Raw genomic sequence first — 20058 nt, 5'->3', positions numbered from 1 at the left:
ACTAGAAAGGGATTTCAACAAAAGCAAAGTGTTGATAACCCCTTTTGGAAGCAATTTCTCCATTGCTGGACAAACCAAGAAGGAAGACGAGCTTTTTCTTTTTAATCCGCCCGTATTGCTGATATTTAGTCTTTGGTTCTCTTGGACAAGTCCTACTCGAACATGATGGGGGAAAATAGCGTTTTTTGGTCCTTCGCAGAAGCTTTTGGCACAATAAGCCTGACCTCGTCTGCCAGCCCTCCTCTGACGAGTATTAAATGTTTTTTGATCTTCCCCTGGAAATTAGCGATTTCCTGACTGAAGTGTAAATGCACATTTACATGTACAGCAGTGCCAAAGGCAAGGTATTTTCTTCTTCCTGCAATGCTGTTATGGATGCATTCATTAAAAAACCATTTCTGCCTTAATTTTGTTATCGGGCTAAATAAGACACAATTTACAAGGTCAGGCCTCTGTCAAAGAGAACCACGGCAAGAGCTTTGTTAGCCCTGGGATTTACAGCTGCTCTCGGACTTTGCCGGGCCCAGGATCGGAGGGTTTGGTCACACCAAACCTGCCCAGAGGCTGATGCTGGCGATACGCGGCGCGGCGGGCTAGCTGCCGAAAGGCTGCTTCAGGCGTCGCTTGCTCTGCGCGCGGCCCCTTCCTCGTACCCTCCTCCTCCTCCTCCTCCGGGCCGAGCAGCCAGGTGACCCCCCGACTTCCCCCCGCCCGCCCCGCAGGGTGGGAACCGAGGCGGTCAGCACGGAGCAGCCGCGACCGCTGCGAGCCTCGGGGACAAGCGCAACAGCCGCCTCCTTGCGCGGTGTCACCGCCACAGTAAGGTTTAACCCCAGCTCCCTGCAGCTGCCTGAGAGGGGCTGGGGTGAGGGGGGGGTCGGTCTCTGCTCCCAAGGCACCAGTGACAGGGCGAGAGGGAACGGCCTCAAGCTGCGCCAGGGCAGGTTTAGGTTGGAGATGAGGGAAAATGCCTTCCCTGCCAGAGGGGTCAGGCCCTGGCACAGGCTGCCCAGAGAGGTGGGGGAGTCACCGTCCCTGGGGGGGTTCAAAGGACGCGTAGCTGTGGCACCTGGGGACATGGTTTAGGAGGCCTGGGGGAGTTGGGTTGGGGCTTGCTGACCCTAGAGGTGTTTTACAACCTTAATGAGTCTGTGATTCTATGATTAATGAAAGAGGCAGAGACTAAAAACCCTTAAATTTGACATTTTATTTCATTGCAGAAGAAAATCCAACATAGGCCTCATTATGTTATGCATCTTTAATTATAAAAATAAGCAAAGAAAATAACTTGCATCTTTCTCATTACTATGATATGTTTCAAATAACCTTTATATGAACACACTGAGCTTTAAAAATGTAATTTAAACAATAAATAATGACATATACCAGATATGCTCACTGTTTATTCCAGTACTCAGCAAAAAAAAACCCAAAAAACAAAAAAACCAAACTCTCTCCCCCTTCTAAGTATCTTTAAATTATAAATACATAATGCAAATTTATAATGGCACAAAACATCTAAAGTGCAAACAAATCACAATGAGAATCATGCAAACATTTCTAGATAAGCCCCTCCCCGCCCGCAAGAGAAATCATTTTGCAATGAACGCAAGATTAAAAAAATAAAGCATTAGAGATTAAATAAAACGTGAAATAGCTGGACTTAATATTAGGAATCGTTCCCTACCCCCAGGGGATCTCTCTCGCCTAGTTCAAACCATCTAAAGGCCGGCATCCTTCCCAGTCGATGGGAAGCGCCTCTCCCGCCTCCGTGTCCCTCTCCCCCGAGAAGAGGGCTTCAAGCGACCAGCTGAGGCTAGACGGCACGAGTCGGGCAGGGCGAGCCCCAGGCCTTTGGGTTTGATGGATGCCTGCTTGCGGCTTCCTCGCTACTTCAGCAGAGGGGGGGAAAAAAGAAAAAGTGACCTATTAAAGCAGCTCAAAAATGCCGTGACGCAGGCGAGGCTCTCTGCGACACGAGGCATCCGGCGAGTCCCCGACAGCAGTGTCAGTGCGGAGAGGCAGGGCTTTGGGTCACACAGGTGGTGCCCACCTGCGATACCAGAGCAAACCGCATCGGGGGGAATTATTTTCCCAGTCGTCTTCCCACCCGTATTAAGGGGACAACAAGTTTAAATTCCCACTGGAACCAGAGAGTTAATCATGACAACCCAAAAAGATAGGGTTTGGGGTAACCTAACCCTCCTCCCCAGGCCCAGATTGACTTTATAAACCTTCTTTGGGTTTTCATAGCAATGGATGCACAAAGCAACGGCGAAGCCGCTTGCCATGGGGAGCATCTCGACGGGCAAGCGCGGCTGCTAGATGTCCTCAGTGAGCTCTGCTGCCGCCAGCCCGCGGGGGCCCCGGCTTCCCAAAACGGGCGCTGCATCGCGTAGCCCGGCGCCGGGCTCCCCGGCAGCGGCGCAGCCATCCCGGCCGCCGTCTGGGCGCTGCCTCGAGCCAGGTAAAGACCTTTCTGGAAGGCTTTCCCCAAAGAGCACTTGATGCGCAAACCCCAGCAGCTCTCCCTCCTCGGTAACCCCCGTCGCCTACCGGTGCAGCGTGAGGTGCAATGCTGGAGGGCGGAGAGCCACACGTGCACAGTTCTGGGATCAGTTCCTAAGCGTAAGTCGAACTTTTAGGGTCAGGATATTCAAGGGGCCTTTGGTTTTCACCTTGCAAACCTTCTTTGTGTTGGACTCTATATACCTGACTGTAATTTGAGAACGAGCAATATTGCATCTTGCTTGCCCTGGACGGCACGATTCAGAGTATTTAAAACAAAACAAAACAAAACAAAACAAAAACCAACCCTCTACCGTCAGCAACATTTTTTGCTGCTTACAATTTTATGACAGCACTTTTGGGCTACATTTAATGAAGACAGCAATATTAGAAATGCTGCCACTGCATCTGGTTTCAATATATTAGCAGCAAGTTATTGTTTAAAGGCTTTGTGGTTTTTTTTTTTTTTAAAAAAAAAAAGTTATATTGCTTTAGATTTTGAAAAGAAAAATAGATCCCTCCTTTATTAGCTCTCTAACTAGTTGAGCAAGAGTCATCCACTCCGCAGACGGACTCTAACGGGATAGGTTTGGAGCGTGGAACCGGCCTTGTTGATCGCACGCCACGATGTGGCTTTTTTTGGCTCTCCGAAGCCCGGCCAGACTACTGTGCAGAGAGCGGCGTTTGGGGGAGGCCCCCAGCTACTGCTGCGGGCCCGGCTGCTCCGCTCCCGTTCTGCGCCTGCCCAAGAGGTGGATGGGAGGAAAGGCAGATCCGAGAGCATTAATGCATGGGTCCTCTTAAAGGCAGGCACGTTGCTTTACTCCTGAAGCTTAAGAGACTCTAAGACTTTTTCCTGCCTTTCCCCAGAAAGCAACTTTCTAAAGCAGGTTTTACCCTGTGGCAGCTACGAGATCCCAAAGCAGCCTTTTTTCAGCCATCTGATAATTCCCCAAATAGCCCTCCGGCAGCGCTCGTGCCTTGGGCATAGCTGCGTCTCACAGCAGCTCTGTGGAGATAGGACTGGCCAGGCGGAACTCTTCTTTTTTCCTCTTGCCTCCATTTTAACTCTCAGAAGAGAGGCTTGTTTCTGGCCCTGTAATTTCTGTCCTAAACATGTTCTCTCTCTCGTTATAAAAAGGCCACAGAGTAGAATGTGAACTCTTGAATATGACAGAGATACTGTTTCCAGGAAAAAAAGAAATAGCTAACTTACAAAACTAAGTTTATGCAATAAAGTTATTATATTCTGCTCCTTTTAAGCAGACTCTCGTGGAATTTATGTACAGTACATGACAGATTTTAAAACTATTTATACCACAGTTAGAGCAAGACCTCTAATACTCTAGTCTTAAGACAGGGTTTGTTTTTGTTAGATTTCTTTTAAAGCTTTAGACAGTTAAATACAGTACATAGATGTTAGCTTTTAAATACAACGCAAGATTATGTAACCTTCTGACTAGCTTCAACGATAGACTGGCACCTCTTTTAATCGCTTCCGTAGTACAAAACGTTCCTTTCCTGATTTGGTGTGTGTCGGGGGGGGGATAGTTTTAACTCATTTTGCACTGTGGTGCCAGGTCACGGTAACTAGAATCACCCACAGCTAGTGAGTTTGGTAAATCAATGGGTTGACGGAGCTGTATTGGAAGGATTAGGACTGTATGACACTAAGAGACCAAGAATATGACATTCATATTCGTCCATGGCCAGCACAGATTCATAACACGAATTCCATTGACATCTTTAGGATGTGCAATAGTTATTAGTGCATCTATCGTCGCCTACCAGCTTATTACGAGAGAGAATAAGCTATTTGCCTTGGTGCCAAATCTTCAGACTTCAATGGTGTTAGCGCTACAGTACATTTAGAGTTCGGTGTCTGAAGGCCTGACTACTGTACGGTTATATTTAAGACTAAGATTGTTTGGGGTGTCTTTTTGTGGGGAAGAAAAGAAATGGAGACATTTTGACGGCGGGAAAGCTGAGACACTGAACACAGATCCATGCAAAAGTTTTGTTCGAGAGGAATAGAAAATATTAATGACTAAATCTAAAACCAGTTCCTAGTTGTTATTAAAACTAGCTACAGTACACTTGGTTTGGGTGCATTACTCTTCTAGAAGAGAGACGTCAGCTTTGGTAGTGCTTAGCATCCCTTACACACCCGCTGCCGCTGCCCCGGGGCGTTACGCGCTTTCGGCAGAGCTGCGCTTTGCGTGGGCCGGGACGGACCCCTCACCTCGCAGGTTCCTGAAGTAGAGTTTTAGCTTCTGCGGCTCGGTGATACGTCTCCTGGCGAAGTCCGTGCGCGGGTGGCCTTGGGCGCAGTGATCTGTCTGCAGCAGGTGGAAGAGGCTTGCCATGTTGGGCCCAATCTTCTCCATCAAGCTGTCCTTGATGGTGCTGACAGTCTCTTCATCACACTCCAATAAGCTTCTCACCAGCTTGTTGTAATACCTGTGTGAGAGTTGCCACCCGTTACTCTGAGGCATCTCGCAGCAAGACCAAAGAAACTGATCTCAAGCCAGGAGACCGGTGCAAGCCATAAGACTATGAGAATCAGAACGTTTAAGTCATTCAGGGTGTGTTTGAAATTGATTTTTGACAGTGCACGATGTACATATTCTCATTGCACCTAACAAACGCCCTGGTGCTGGAGATGCTGTGCCCGTGCACACGGAAGGAACACAACACATCAAACACCTAATTTAGTCATCCTAAATGAGCAGCTGCTGCAGCTTTAACAGGTAAGGCTATAAACACAAGTGATTCTGGCGTTACCCTAAGTGGATCGGGAAGAAGTCCAGAGCGAGGAGCTAACACCATCCAGTAATTGGCTTATGTGTGTGTTTTACTCTCTGCTAAACAACCCAAGTTTATAGAGCTTTAGGAAGAAAAAAAATTGCACCTTCCTAACGGACAGATGCTGCCCATCACCAGACAGGAAAACAGACTAAATAGACCACCCGTCTGAGCCAGTACGACCCTTCCTACGAATGCATCCACCCCGTGACCATTCCCTTTTGTCCCCCTCTCTCCCTTCCCGTCTATGCGCAGCCTTTAGCAAGGGACCAGAAGAGGGAGAAGCAAGCTCAGCCCAAGTCAGAGCCTGACAGATGCATGTGTTCCCTGGGGACAGATCTTTAGGACATACAATCAGTTTTCACTTCCAGCAAGCTGACCATGCATTAAATCACAAGCGAGGACCTTATGCTTTGCCCTGTTGCGTGCCTGCCTCCTCTCCAGCCTGCTGCTGCGTTTGGGCCTTGGGTACGCGCTCCTTGCTCAAAAAGGGAGCCAGGAAACTGTGCTGACCTGTTCCCCCAGTGCTGCGTGAGCCGAGCGGAAAAGAGCGCTCAAAGGACCGCTCCTCTGCGGGGCTAAGGCAGAATCAGCACAGCCCTGCATGCACGGCTGGCTTGGGCACGGAGAGCAAAGCTGGCAAGCGGGACCGCACTGAACAAGAGAGCATCTTCCTAGGGAGAGAAAGTTGGGAAGAGAGGAGCACTCCCATACTTGCTGGGCTGCTTCTGCTTGAAAGGACATCGGGGAACTTATTTTAAGCCTTTAAGGTCACTGTGACATTTTTCCACGGGAGCAGAGAAGAGAATAACCCGCAGGTGGAGGAGGGGAAGGAAGAGGGAAATTAGAGTTCGCATTCAGACTCCTTTCCTAACTCTCAGCTCTGGCCTTTAGAGCAGCCAGTGGAGGTCAGGTGAGGTTAAAGTTTCTGCTGCACTTGAAGTACAAAAGGAGCAGGCTTTGGCACGGTGGAGCACAGTGCAAGCACAGCTCGGCAGTGCTAATATTAAGGGCTGAAGCGTGCACGGTAGCTGATGACGAATACATCTGTGCGAGCCATGCGTCCGGCTCGAGTCAGTCCCAGCCTAACAGGACAGGAGGAACAGACCCTGTCCACCTTCCTCTGCTGCGCTGCCTACACCTCCTTCATACAAATACAGCTTGGTGGTTTCCATAGCTGGAGCTGCAATCAAACAGCTCGCCAGTGCCTTCCAGCAGCTAGACTGCAAGCAAAGGCAACAAGGCTTTCCTCTCCTCCTGCTCCTGCCATGAGATTAAATCACAGGAAGATGCTATGACCTTTAACTACTTCCTCTCGGTATCCCAGGCCAAGTGGCACATTCTTATTCTGTGGCTATGTTGGGACAGGGGCTGGGAAAGCAGGATGCTTTAGGAGACCTCAATGTAAACTATTAGCTGGGAAATCCTGCTGCTTTTGTTACTCAACATGTCATAATATCCTTTGGCTTTGACAAGGGTTGGCGGCTGTGGGGGAGGAGTTCCCTCCGCCTCGGGAGACAGCGGCTCCCGTTCAGGCTCGGCCCTCTGGAGAGGAACATCCCCGACACGTATAACGCTGCTGCTGCTGTCTCTGCATCCTCCCTCGCTAAGTGTCCACGCGTCCCCTCTTCACCCCAGTGTCCCTACAGCCCCGCCAAGGGCTCTTTAACTCTACAGTCCATCGCATTAACCTGAACTGCTCTTTCAGCCTGTAAAACGCTGATGCCCCAGTGCCGCCTGCTCCTCGTCCCAGCCCTCAGGGGAACGCTCAAGCAAACCTCTTCCAAACTTCCTTGGGGGAAGAGGGGAAAGACACACACAAGTATAATTTGCACCTTCCCACTAGTATAATTTTCTAGATATAATATCTACAGAGTTTCCTGTAATAAATTTATGCCGGTCATAGATGCAGCTTCTATATACCACTCTCATACCTGTTCTGGGATACGTCTGGAGGTTCAAGATGCTCTAGAGCAAGTCAAACAGCCACCCCGGAGGAGCTGTAGCATTCGCCGCAGCCAGCCAACACGTTGAATTGCAGCTTGGTCTGTTTGCAGTCAAAGTCTAGAGCATATTTACTCAAACTGTTCAAAAAGATCCCTTTTATCCCAATCACAAGACTCAGCACTGATTGTTCCAGGATTTAGAGGAAGAAATCCCTGCCCTTGCAGCGTGACTGCGCAGACTGCAGTAGCTCCCTGAAGCCTCTCTATGTCCCTTGTCCTTGGAGGATGGGGACAGGGCATTTCTGTGCTCAGCTAAAGGCACCAGACGGCAGCGTGACATGCCCATTTCTGCAGGCAGCCTTTGCTATCAAGAAGGAACAGGGGTGAAGGCAACCCTAAAAGAGACCATTAAGAACACCAGACTGTCCCTAGAAACACGACCTACTGGATCATGAGGTTAGAGAGGAGCCTGTTCGCCGGTTCCCTGTAAGCCTTCCTAGTTCTTCTCATTGCCACGGCAAGTCCGGGGCCAAGGCCTCACTTGCGAGGTGCCACACAAACCCAAAAAAGGGGATGGTTGCAGTCTGAAGAAGTGAATGAAGTTGCAATAGGTTGAGAAGCTCTTAAGTGCTCAATATGCCAGAGATGCTACATTAATCAAACTGGTTTGGTATTTAAAAGCTCTGTTTACCATTATACTGCATTCAGACTAAAAGAACTAACATCTAAACAAACTCCAGGCTTTGAAGTAATATATGTCTAGTTAATTTTATGATTCTCCCCTGGAGACGTTTATAAGTGTATTTACCAAAAAGAGAATCAGAAGAATGCTGGTAAAACTTAACAAGGATTTGAAAAGGCCAAGAACATTACTTAGGCTAAGCTATATTAGGACTCGTAAGAAGTGATGTCAACCTGGCTCCTCTCACTTCTTTCTCTGTGCTTCACATTTTTGCATTTGACGCGTTTCAGCTGAGGAAAGCTCCACGTACCGGTTCGAGAACTGATTTGGAAGCTGGACAACCTCCGTGATGGCTTCGGGATTTCGTTTCGCAATGCCGCACATGTCCAGCTTGCTGTAGCACTCCTCTTGCACTTCGGAGATCATTCTTTGGAAAGTGGAGCACCTCCGGATGGCAAGGAACACCTTGGACGTAACCCCATTTGCAATGCATTTCAAGCTTTCTTTCACAAAAGCTTTTCCCTGGAAACAGAAGGAAAACCTTAAGCTGCAACAGATTTCATAGAAAGGGATGTATTAACAGCTACTTCGCTGTGGCTGGCTGCTATTAATTACCCTCGCTGCAATTAGGGACCTGCTGGAGGTGCCTCACCAAGCCGGGCAGGGAGCTGGACCCTAAGCGCTCGCAGTTACTGCACAGTCACCTTCACAGCAGTTTGACTTGGGATGCACACAGTCCGCAGAGAACAGGGAGCTCCTGTTCCCAAAAGATTTAGGCAATGGAAGTCTTTGCGTGAACAGACCTAGAAATGCCAGCACCAGAGCTGGGCCAATTCTGCCCTCCGGGAGGGGGCTGGGCTGCTTGCTCCATCCCACCGATTTAGTGCCTCTGGTTCACCAGACCTCAAGATGCGTTAAGAGCTTTCAAGTTTGTCCTTGAGAGCGAGAGCGCAGGGAACGAGGGGCGTGCACGTTTTGGGAAGAAAGCACGAAGGAAAAGGGCCCTTGGCAGAGCCACAGACCTCTGATATTACCCTATTTATTCTGCTGCAAGCGACTGCAGCTCCGGAGAGGCTGATCTGGCCGCGCATTCCCAGGCCCAAAGACTTCCAATTCAAATCCCAGCCCTGTGCCAGGTCACACAGTCAGAAGACTTACTTTGTTAGACGAACGTTTATATTTCCTCCTGAAGAGGAAACTTTGCTCTCCGCCCCACAAAACACTCCTTGCCAAGTCCTCACACATAGCATACACTATGTGGAAAATGTACTGTAGAAAATAGCCCTGAAGGATGCGTTTGTAGCCAAGAACCAAAATCAAGGCTCAGAGGAGTCGCGAAGCAGCAGGAAGGGCTGCAAGAAAGGAAGGGTTAAGCCTGCACAGACCCCATCTCCACGAGGACAGAGAAATTAAGGTGTCCATTCAGCAAAGCATTTAAGCACGTGCTTTGGTGTCACAGGACTTGTAAAAGCACTTTATTGAATCGGGGCATGAAAAGGGAACTCTAACAGCGAGGTATTATTCTTGTCCCCTTTATACTCGTACTGTACCTGAGTGTCAAATTTAGCAGCGCTGTAGAGGAAGGACTTGCAGATGTCGTACATGCCATCCGTGTCGCACGTGGAGTTCTCCAGGCAGGCGAAGGCCCCGCAGCCCACCTGGAGGGCACTGTTCAGACAGCGAACCACCTCGGCTGCAGGGAGAGGCACAGGCACAACATTACGCACCGCTCCCCGGCGCCGTAAAGCCCTTCTCCGGCGCGATGTCGAGTCAAGCTCGACTGCAGCCAAGCAGCAGCCTTGTTGCTTTTCGGGACTGGAGGGAGAGGGAACGAAGAGAGGCCAAAAGCACTGCCAAAGGGAGTCGTTAACTGAAGTCATGCAATGGATCATCAGCAAATCGAGGAACAAAAATGCAACTACCGAAACCTTCCATGGGTTGGATACGGCTTAAAAAGAGAGGCAACATCTGATAGTCTTCGCCTAGATGGAGACTTACGGGTCCATCCCAGCCCAGTTCTGAGTGCATGCATTTACGGCTGCGTTCAGCGCTCCTCCAAAGCAGGTAGAAGAGGCCCGTGAAGAGCACTGGGTGGCGAGGTCTCCTCCACGGTCGCAGACCGAAGGGAGCTCAGAGCAGCTCGGCAGCATCTGCCTCACAAACCTCATCTGAAAACGAGACTGAGGCGATGGCGATTGCCAGTAAGCTGGCATGAAATTGGCACTTACTGCGAGGAAGCGCTGGTTTTTGCTAGCTTTGGAGGTTTTTGCGCTTTTCTAAACAGTGTAAATTATCTAGAAATAAGATTTTAATTTGCGTGTCAATTATCGGCACTACAAAGGACTCGAACGAGCGGCTTGGTGCTAAATACTAACCTGGGACCCAGCAGCTTGCAGGCGTAGCCAAGAAAGGTCATACTGCTGAAGATTCGCAAAGAGAAGGGACATTTGGGCAGAGAAAGTTAAGGTAATGGAGCTGACCATGTATAATTAAAATCGTTGAGGCAGTAGTTAGTCTGAACAGGAGGGTATCCATGTCATCCCATCTTTTTTAGTGCAGATACTATGCATTTTAACAATGAATCAGCAGTATTGCCACATGATTGCCCTGAAATTAGTAGGGATTAACCTTTTTTGGTAAGCTGAACATCTGTCCCCTTATGTGTCTGTGCAAGGCATATTCATTACTTTTGCAGATCATGTTACGAGACATTCTTTAGGAAGAAATGCAAACCCAGTGTCTCCCATCAAGCTCCTAGGTGTGGGAAAAGTGAGGATTTGCATTTAGTGGAAGAGAACACACCTTATTAAGAGCTAAGTCGTAGCCTAAAGACGTATCTTTATAACTAGGATCTTTACAGAAAAGAGGAGAAAAAAAATATATATATTAAAAAAAAATCACCCAATTAACCCCTCCTTATTCTCCACTCTTGCTTATGTGCCTGAAGGGAGAAATATTTGGTAAGATCATCCTCTCCCCAGTTCATAACCTCACCATCGCACAAGTCATTCCCATAATTATGTTTCCACAGGTTCAAATTATAACTTTGCTTTCAGCAGACTTAGTATGCATTAAGCTTTTATTGTTTTAGGCACGGTGCAATAGTGAGACCCTATGTTTCTATAGCAACCAAATACAAAAGGAAATTGAGCAAACACCCTAGTATAATGCTGCAGAGCCTTGCAGATCTAAAATAAGACATCTGTTAATGAGCTCCAAATTAGAGACCTAATATCTTTTCAGTATACGAGAAGACAGATTTTTAATTTCCATTGTTCAAGACAATGTGTCCAACTTATCTAAGCATCTATAGTGCACAAAGTAGAGACATCCAGAGCTGACTTGCCAGCAAATTTTTTTATCCATTGTAAAAGCAAGTTTGCTAAATGTCACAATCATATTTTTATGGTACCATCTAACTGATAGCAATCAGTTTTTGAAAATAAATGCTAGCAGTGGACAGTTTCTAGGTTACTGCATTCTTCAAAGTCGCATATCTCTCTCCCCCTCTTTGAATAGGCAGATGTTTGGCAGAACAATGGTTCAGTCAAATTTCCACGGATTTTATCAACTTCCTAAAAAGCAAGGAATTTAACACCAAAGTATGATTGCAATTGGAGAAGAGAGACAGATACATGCAAGCGGGGAGAGGGGGGGGAAGTGCATGGAACTCATTTAGTAGCTGGGGGAGGAGGAGAGAGAATGGATTGCATCCTGCAAGCAGATCACACACCGGTTCCCTGACCCAGCTCCTGAAAGGAGAAGATTTCTTCTCCAGCTATGCACCAATATTGTCCTGAATCAGACCCTTACATTAATATTTGTTCCTACCAGCCGTTAAGTTTATAAGCAAAAAAGAAAAGAAAAAAAGAAAAAAAAAAGGAAAAATAAGAAAAAGAAGAAAAAAAAAAGAAAAAAGAAGAAAAAGAAAAGAAGAAAAAGCAGCAGAAGAGATATCTGAAACAGTTTAACACATCAGGGTTCAGGCTCGAAGCCCTCCTTGCTGGGTGTTACCTGAGTTCTGGGCTGCGACCCTGGGTTTCCTGGGGCTCACAGAGTCATTCTGTTCAGCTTCATAGGATGCAGATGCACTGATCACCAGCAGCAGGAGAAAACCAGACTTTAGGAGCATTCTCTGACAAGTTTCCGCTAAGTGTGGTTTTTTGGGTGGTTTTTTTTGGGGTTTTTTTTTTTTTTTTGGTGTATGTGTGTGTGTGTGTCTCTCCTCTTCCACTTCGGCTTGAGCAAAGATGTGGATCTGGATACGCGCTCCCAGGGAGAGAGAGAAAGGAGTCTGCTGAGGCTCGGGGACGCGCTGCAGCCCAGCTCTGCCTGGTCCCTCTGGCTCCTGCTCGCTGGGGGACCAGGAGCAGCGCCGAGGGCTTTTATAGCCGCCCTTATCGGTCCCCCCGCGGGCTGCCGAGCCAATCGGGAGGCGCTGGGCAGAGCCAATGGCAGACTGGACTCATTCAAGCCCCAGAAAACTGCAACTTCACAGGAAGAATATTTTCCAGCCAATTAAAAGTACCTGCCAAACAACAATAACCAAAAAGTTAATCTTTGGAGAGGCGGTGGGAAAGGGAGGGGGGGGACTTCCTATGGATAATTGAGCTCAAGGAAATGACAGGGCAGTCCTAAATCTTCCCCCAGCCCAAAAAAAATCACCTGCCCTTTAAGAAAAGCTATTTTCCCATCCGTTTAGCAGCGAGCCCAGGGTTACAGCAGCTTGGAAGAAGGAAAGGGGCATTTCTGTACGGCGCGTACCGTGGGGGCTGGCGCTGAGCCTTCGCACGGCGGGCCAGCTCCGCACCTGACCTCGGCCCCCCAGAAAGGCAAAGAGGACGTACCTGCGTGCGTGCGGATGGGAGGCATCGCCTCTCGCCTGCCAAAGCACGTGTGCGCAACGCTGCACCCGCGTACAAACACCCGGCACCTCACGTAGGCACATGCAAATACCCTCTCGGTGCCTAAAACCTTATTCCTCGTACACCGCATTCCTTATCTTCCCTTCCCTTGCACAATTACGTTAACAAAACCACGCGTTCATAGCTCAGGCTTCGGCGCAGCTTTGCTTTTGCTGCTTCCCAGTGAAGCTCCAGAAACAGTTTTTTTAGGCGTTTGGTGGTTTTCCTCCCCCCCGAATTCAATCCTGTTTTTCAGATTTCATAACGGGAGGAGGCACCCTAATGCTTGATTTAATCTTCGTTTTAATATGCATATAATGAGGATTAACACACTAGAGAACTGATTATCCTGTATACCAGAGACAATTTAAGGCTCTGACTATTTAAGGGATGAAAGTATAAGCAGCGGTATTAAGTCTCAGAGCTGAAAGGGAATCAGGAAGGTGCATGAAGAAAGAAGATTTATAGATAAAAAGTGACAAGTTCCTGCAGCTTAGAATAAGCCGAAAGGTTTAGATATCAGGTATTACTGATCAGAGACGAGATAGCTTCTTTTGGATCTCGAGCACGTTTCACTCCCGCTCAGTTACCCCCACAACCTTTCCTGTCGAAGGGAAAATACTCCCGTCTCTGTGGTGTCAGGCAAGGAAAAGCAGCTCGAACAGACTCATAGATGCGTCCACGTTACAGAAGTTCCGTTCAGATGATCCAATTCTACAAATCTCATTTAAGTGGCGGCACAACACCCCCCCTCGTCCTGTGGGCATTCATTCAGCTTTATGGGTGGCTAAATTTAAAAGTCAATAAGGAAGCAATTTAAAGAAAAACAGAAGTAGCCTCTTCCTCAGCGGAGCTCCAGAAGCAGTGCCCACTGCTTTACCTCATTCCTGCCTTTTTTTTTTGTGTAGGTCTGACAGCTCTGACCATGGCAGCGGCACCGCTCCGGTTCCGCGCCCCATCCCGAGCTCCGATTCCTTCCTGACAGCTCAGCTTGGGCTGCGCAGCCCCATTCGTGTTGGCATATTTGATGTCAGCTTCAATTGGAATAGGAACGGGAGTGAGGTTGTACTCCTGCCTTGGGGTCAAAATAACAGCTGTGCCAGATGTTCCAGGAACATTCAAAAAGCACCGAAACAGAAGGGTTTCGGGTTTCGTCTCAGTTTTGTGACACTGAGCCAATTTCATTAAAAAAATAAATAAAATAAAATAAAAAAAAAAAAAGCAGCAGCCCTGCAAAAGCACTGTGGTTTCTCTACTTAATAGGACCAGTCCAGTTTGCAAGTGAGAATAATCCCATAGGGTTTGATTCTGATTAAATCAAAAGCAACTCTGGCATTGACTTCAATGGGGGATGAATCACCACTCTATCTAAGTCCCATTTGGAGTGGAAGCATTGCATTTTCCGCAAAATTGAATTTCAAACTCAAAGCCCAATTTCTCCACCCCTTCACCCCCAAGGTGAACATTCCTACTTGTCTTTTTTAATGTTTCAATCTGAACCGAAGTAGTTTGCAAAACAAAACAGGTTGTCCTGGCCCTCTGAGCACGTATACATCCTGATTTGAGTCCAAGTGTAAGGAAAAATTAGTGGCGAGTAGTTCCTACAGATACTAATATCCTTCCAGCGTATTTTCTCTTCGTTCTCATATCATTATTCCAGGGCTGATTTATTCCTTTAGGGACATATTTAGGCTTTGAACTTGCTGCATATTTTTAAAGCAACCAGTGTTAATTATGGAGAGCAATAACAGGAGATTAAGATGAGGTTCACTTTGGTAATGGGCACGGGCACTACGGTGCAGTCCCATATATTGGATCAGGGCACGTGCAAACATTGTAATGTCAGAAAAGCTTTATCGAGTCTCCAGAAAGACCTTGTGAAGGCAGTAGTACCTTTATTACTGCCTTAAGAAGGTGGGAAAATGAATTCAGGAGCGATAGACCCATACGGAGCTGCTGTCAAATTCAGCCGGAGGCTCGCACGAGCAAATTTCTGCGTGAGATGTTTGAGTCCTTTGGTACCAGAGCATATTTGCATTCCTGATTTTGCATACTGAAGGCAGCAAGAACTGCAGAATCCCCCCGTAACCTCCATTCTGCACTCACTGGGTGATGGCAGAGGAGCTCGGCTTCTCTCTTGTACTCAGGCTTTTAAAGGGAAAAAAGAAACAACCAGCGCCGGAATCATAAGACTGTTCAAAGGCCGGTGGTTTGCCCATTCCAGGGTCATGCCTTTAAGATCGGTGCTAGAAGGCTTAGGGACACAAGAAGAATATTCATTACGGGATGAGATTTTTCCCTAAAAATCTTCCCTTCTCCTGTTCTCAGTTAATAGCTGGCCTCGACCCCAGAGATCTCACCAGAAGAGGAAAAAAACCCCAGCAAAACCCCAAAAGAAGTTCCACTATTCGTTACTAAAGCCTTGATGTAACCTGTTAGAAGAATTTTCTCCATAGGTTTCCTTATAGGTCAAATGCTGCCCTGAAGTGGAAGGGTTTGCTTCCTGGCTGATACACGTAGAGAGAAAAAAAAGAAAGGCACTGTTAGCCCTGAGCGAACCGTCCCCTTCTTTCCATTTCCATTCAAGAGATCCTGTTAAATCGAACAGTGCCACTGTTGTACTACTGTTAGTCTAGTCCCAAGGTGTTAAGATTTTTTTTGTCCAACCTCAATAAGAAATATAGGGGAGAAATAAAAGAAAAGAAGAAAAAGGAAGGGGGGGGGGGGAGGAACCTAAAGTCAACAACCCCCCCGCTTTGTGCTCAGCTGCTCGCTGGCTGGAAGCTGCGGCGAGGGCAGGGGCCCCCCCTGCCATTGTGTAACTCGATCCCTGCCCACCTTTCAGCCCCCCTTCCCCAGCTCAGGACCCTTCCATTCGCTCCGCTCCGGAGGGACGTGAGCAACTGCATCACCTCGGGAGTTAGCAACGCTCCGCTGCTTCGTCCCTGCACGTCTGCTCCTTCCAAGCAAACGAACCTCCTCTTGTGCCGCCTCTCGCGGCAGCGACACTTTGGCACACACGTACGCAGCCACCCCACCCTTTCCTCACGGCTCGGACGGACGACACGCTGCAGTTAACGCTGTTAACACACAAGTGGGATGGCTGGGAAGAGCCGCCACGGAGCAGCATCGTGTGTAGGGAGTAGGCTTGCGCCGAGCAGGACCCGCGCCCAGCGAGGGGCAGAGCGCACTCCCTCCTCATCGCAACTTTAACGTGCGTGGCACCCCATGGGAAACGCTCCGTGCGTTACAAGGATCAAACCTGGGCTGTCTCGAGGCCTTGAGAGCTCGCCAGCCGCCTGCGCACATCTCGCTGGACCAGATCCTCAACAGGTGTACATTAGTATAACTGCCGAATTCAATATTAGCCCTTCATCTACGCCATTATTCTGATGCGTCACTACACGCTGTCTGGATGCAATTCCCCATCGTAGAGTTATAAACCAGGAGTAGCTTCAATTACACTGACAGTATAAAAGCAAAGTAAGGGAGAGGCTAAGCAGAACCTTTTAATTTGCTTAGCCCAAATGAATAACCCCGGCTGCACCGGTGCAAGTGATGTCAGAACTTGTTCCAAAAGGCAGGATACAATTTGAGAGTTACCTGGGTGTCTGCCCCAACAAAGCCACTTGGATCTGGCTACAGGCTTTGGCCTTCGCTCCATAAACCTGGCAACAACAACAACAACAAAAAAAAAAAACCCAGCTCAAAATCTTCTTATTAAACAAAGGGATTTAATATCTCTGGTTTACATGCAAAAAGGCAGAATAGGTTTAATTGTGTCATGACCAGCGTATGTTTAAGGTACAACTGTTTAACGCCCAACGTAAGGTTGCAACTGTTGTCTTCTCCCGTGTTCGAGTTAATTGGAAACATAAATGAAGGCAAGTTAAAGGTCTTCTCATATTACTGCACTACATGATTTATGCACTTCGCCCAATTTGATTTTTTAATAAAAGGAATTATGTATTTTAGTATATTTCTGCTGGGATTGTTTTGTATCTTGTAAATGCAACGCATGATGAAAAGTGATTACTAATAATAACCCGGTATTACTTGTAATCCTACGCTCTAAATCCTGACTGCCTGTTTCAATGGGATTTTGATTAAAACCAAATGTGCATCACATATCACATACATAAAGAACTTTCAGCACTCAATTCCTGGTACCTTGGCCTGATCCAGGCAGTGAAAATACTCATCTGTGGAAGGTGAAACAGTCCTTTAAAGGCATCGCTGCGGCAGGCCGACAGCTTTACTCCACCGCGAGCAAGCACGGATTGCGCTGGCTCGGACTGGATTTGTACCTGAAAAACAGAGTCAGGGGTTTTTTAATCCTTCCATTCAGCAGGTAGATGTGCCAGTCCCAGCCCCAGCCCTAAAGCACCAGCCAAGAGGAGTTACAGAAGCAGGACGTGGCCCACGGAGGCGAGGAAGTTGCGTTTACACGCAGCAATATGCTTTGGCAGGTTGTCCCACATCATGCCGATGAGTAATGTGTTTTGGAGGATGCACACGGAGACGCAACGCCAGGTTTTGCACACAGGGACAGAGTTGTTCACCTGAAGTAAAAGCAATCAGAGCTCAGAGATGCTGGCACGGATGAAGAGAGGGAGGAAGCCCCCCCAGATTTTAGAGGGGCCGGACACCCATCACACCTACTTTCCTCCCTGCAGCCAGCAGTTCACCAGGCGGTTGATCCAAAATCCCCAATTCTTTTGACTGCAGCAGGAGTTAATCCCAAACCCGATTTTGCGGGGCTCTGGGTAAGACCTGTCCTCAGGGACTCCCCCATCCACACGGGACTCCCACCACCTCAGTCTTTGCCACTGAGGCACCGCCCTCCCCCCCCCCCGCCCTTGCAAGAAGTATTTCCCTCCCCCTGCTCCGGAGCCTGATGACACTAGCAAATATCTAAATAGTTTCTTGCAAAGGCTTGCCTTAACCAGAAAGAGGATCTCTCATTAAAGCATAAAATTAAACACTTCAGAACAAAGATATTGGCACATTAATATGGAGATTCTGCCTCACCCCCCCTCCTTCATCAAAATGCATTAGCCCTTCATGTGTAATTTGCATTGGAAAGCGTAGGAGCCACATAGCATTAACAGCTGTGAAATTGGTGTCATTCTTAAAGGTTAAAATAAACCCAGCTATTCTCTAAAGCTGCCAAGCATTTCTTTGCAAGATCTATGGCCAGAGCCTTCATGAATCATGAATTTGCTTTTTTTGTGTGCTGTGGAAGGATCCTTGGGAAGATCTTTCCCCTGTTTACAGTCAGGCAAGAGCATTCCCTGCTCAGCTTCTTGCAGGGTGACCTCAGCACTAGGTGTGAAATAAGGCAAGCAGGAATCAGCCAGTAACATACATTTCAATTTGCACAGCAGCTCTTTAAAAAAAAAAAAAAAAAGGAAGAAAAACAAAAAGGGGAATGACACGGCAGCCTCCTCGCTTTACTCTTGAAAAGCCTCTTGAAACTTTTCTAGCCAATATTTACTGGAATTTGTTTTGCAAGAGCGTCATTTTGTATTTTTTTCTTTTTATTACCGTAACGAGTCACAGATCCTAAAGTTAGTATATTAAATATTCTGGTTACCGTACTGACAAGAACATTTAACACGAGAATCATTCTTTCCCTGTGATTTTTTCAGAAACTTAGAAACATTATTCTCATGGAAAAACTATTAACTGCCAAGGCCTAAATAACACCGTGCCGCGTTAGATAAGAGGAGTTAAGTGAGTAGAGCATGATTCAAAACATACAGAAGCAAACGGAAAAGCTCCCCTGGGGATTACAGCCTCTGGTCGCCCGGCCGGAGGTTGACCTGCAGCTGATGCAACCCCAGAACTGCAGAGGCTGAAGGTCCTCTGTCCCTCCTGGATTTTGGGTTAGTCAAAGCACAGGCCACTGGATGCTTCTTGTCCCAGTCCCCGCCTGAAATACCCATATGCGATACCCGTTTGTCCCAGTAGAGACATACACAGGGTATTCGGAGAAGAATTCCGTATTTTCTCTGAGCTTCCGCATCAGTAATAAGGCCATTCTTCTCCTTTTAGGGCTCCTGGTAGAAACCACTGGCTTGGCGACGGTCTCGGAAGAAAAGATATCCCCCATATCCTCACTCACCGTGAACTCAACCACAATGGTTGTGCTTTGTTGCGCTTGGAAACTTTACGGTTTAATGTCCATTATGCTGTCTGGAGGGAAAGGCAGTACCAGCCACCTCGCTGCTCTGCAAGCCTGCGCAGAGAGCCACGGTGCTGCGTTCTCTCCCGTGCCTCCCCCCCACGAAGTCCTACTTGCGATGCACAGCCACGAGAGCGTCCAGAGCTGGGGCTGAGCGTAGCGTTACTCCCAGTTCAGATGGGAGGTTAAATCCAAGCGGAAACAGGCCTCGAACAGCTTGTTCCCAACGCTGCTCCGCCTGCCGCCCTCCACAGCGCGTGCTATCCTCCCCATCTGCCGCTTTGGATGTTAAACCCTGAACATTGCTAAATAAGTAGGGCTGGGAAGAGTCGCGTGTGCTGTTGGCTGAACTTCACTGCGGGTTGGCCTCCAAGGGAGACGATGATTAACTCGACAGCACGGTTTGGGCAGCGAGGAGGACTGGGTTTTGTAGAGAAGCAAGTCAGCACCTCCGATCCTCTGCTCGTCGCCTCCTGCGGCAGGTTGGGTTCGAACAGCGCGTTTTGTCGCTACACCTCACACCTACTTTTGCCAAGGAGCAGGAAAAAGAAGCAGGGAGCTCTGAATAATGTATTGTGGTTTCCAAGCTGATTTTTTTAAATTTTATTTTCCCCCCTCCCTGCCCCCACCCTCTTTTTTGATCAAAACTGAACTTAAAATAGAAGAGGAAAAGGGCTTGCAGAAATAACTGACAGCTGCTCCGAGCTTTCTCGCTAGTGTGGTAACCGGCAGAACGGCAAAGAACCTCATTTTTTAGCTTAGTCAGAAGACCTGTTTTGGCCCATTTATTAGGGAAAGAGACAGGAGAAGGCGTTATCAAAGCAGCTAGCCAGGTGAGGTCTAGGGCTGTAAGTGAAAGGAAGACATGGAATCTAGGGAGCGGACCAAATGAGAGGGAAAAGGGTAGAGGACACTAAGGGGGTGACAACGGAGAAGCTAATCTGAGGCTGTCCCCTGCCTCCGTGGGAAACTTCACCTCCCCCCACTTCCTACCTGGGCATGCAGTAATCCAGAGGAGATCACAGC

General features: G+C 48.0%; 1 protein-coding gene across 1 annotated transcript; it reads right to left on the bottom strand.

Moving 5' to 3' along the window:
* Positions 1-1193: 1193 nt before the first annotated feature.
* On the bottom strand, positions 1194-12360 carry STC1 (stanniocalcin 1). The gene is made up of 4 exons (XM_009512345.2): positions 11956-12360; positions 9492-9634; positions 8252-8463; positions 1194-4968 (listed from the first exon to the last, which is right to left on the bottom strand). The coding sequence occupies exons 1-4, from the start codon at positions 12071-12073 to the stop codon at positions 4698-4700; spliced, it is 744 nt and encodes a 247-aa protein (XP_009510640.1). The 5' UTR covers positions 12074-12360; the 3' UTR covers positions 1194-4697.
* Between the last annotated feature and the right edge of the window lie 7698 nt (positions 12361-20058).

This window comes from Phalacrocorax carbo, chromosome 24, assembly GCF_963921805.1.
Source record: "Phalacrocorax carbo chromosome 24, bPhaCar2.1, whole genome shotgun sequence".
NCBI classification, from domain to species: Eukaryota; Metazoa; Chordata; class Aves; order Suliformes; family Phalacrocoracidae; genus Phalacrocorax; species Phalacrocorax carbo.
This window is presented reverse-complemented; position numbering and strand designations above follow the sequence as displayed.

Bases quoted from the DNA above. Each gene is read 5' to 3' on its own strand.
- STC1 (XM_009512345.2), bottom strand. From the start codon at position 12,073: ATGCTCCTAAAGTCTGGTTTTCTCCTGCTGCTGGTGATCAGTGCATCT. The intron at 8,464-9,491 runs GTACAGTACGAG...TTCTGTTTCCAG, and splicing joins CTGCTAAATTTGACACTCAG to GGAAAAGCTTTTGTGAAAGA. The intron at 4,969-8,251 runs GTACGTGGAGCT...ACTCTCACACAG, and splicing joins CCAAATCAGTTCTCGAACCG to GTATTACAACAAGCTGGTGA.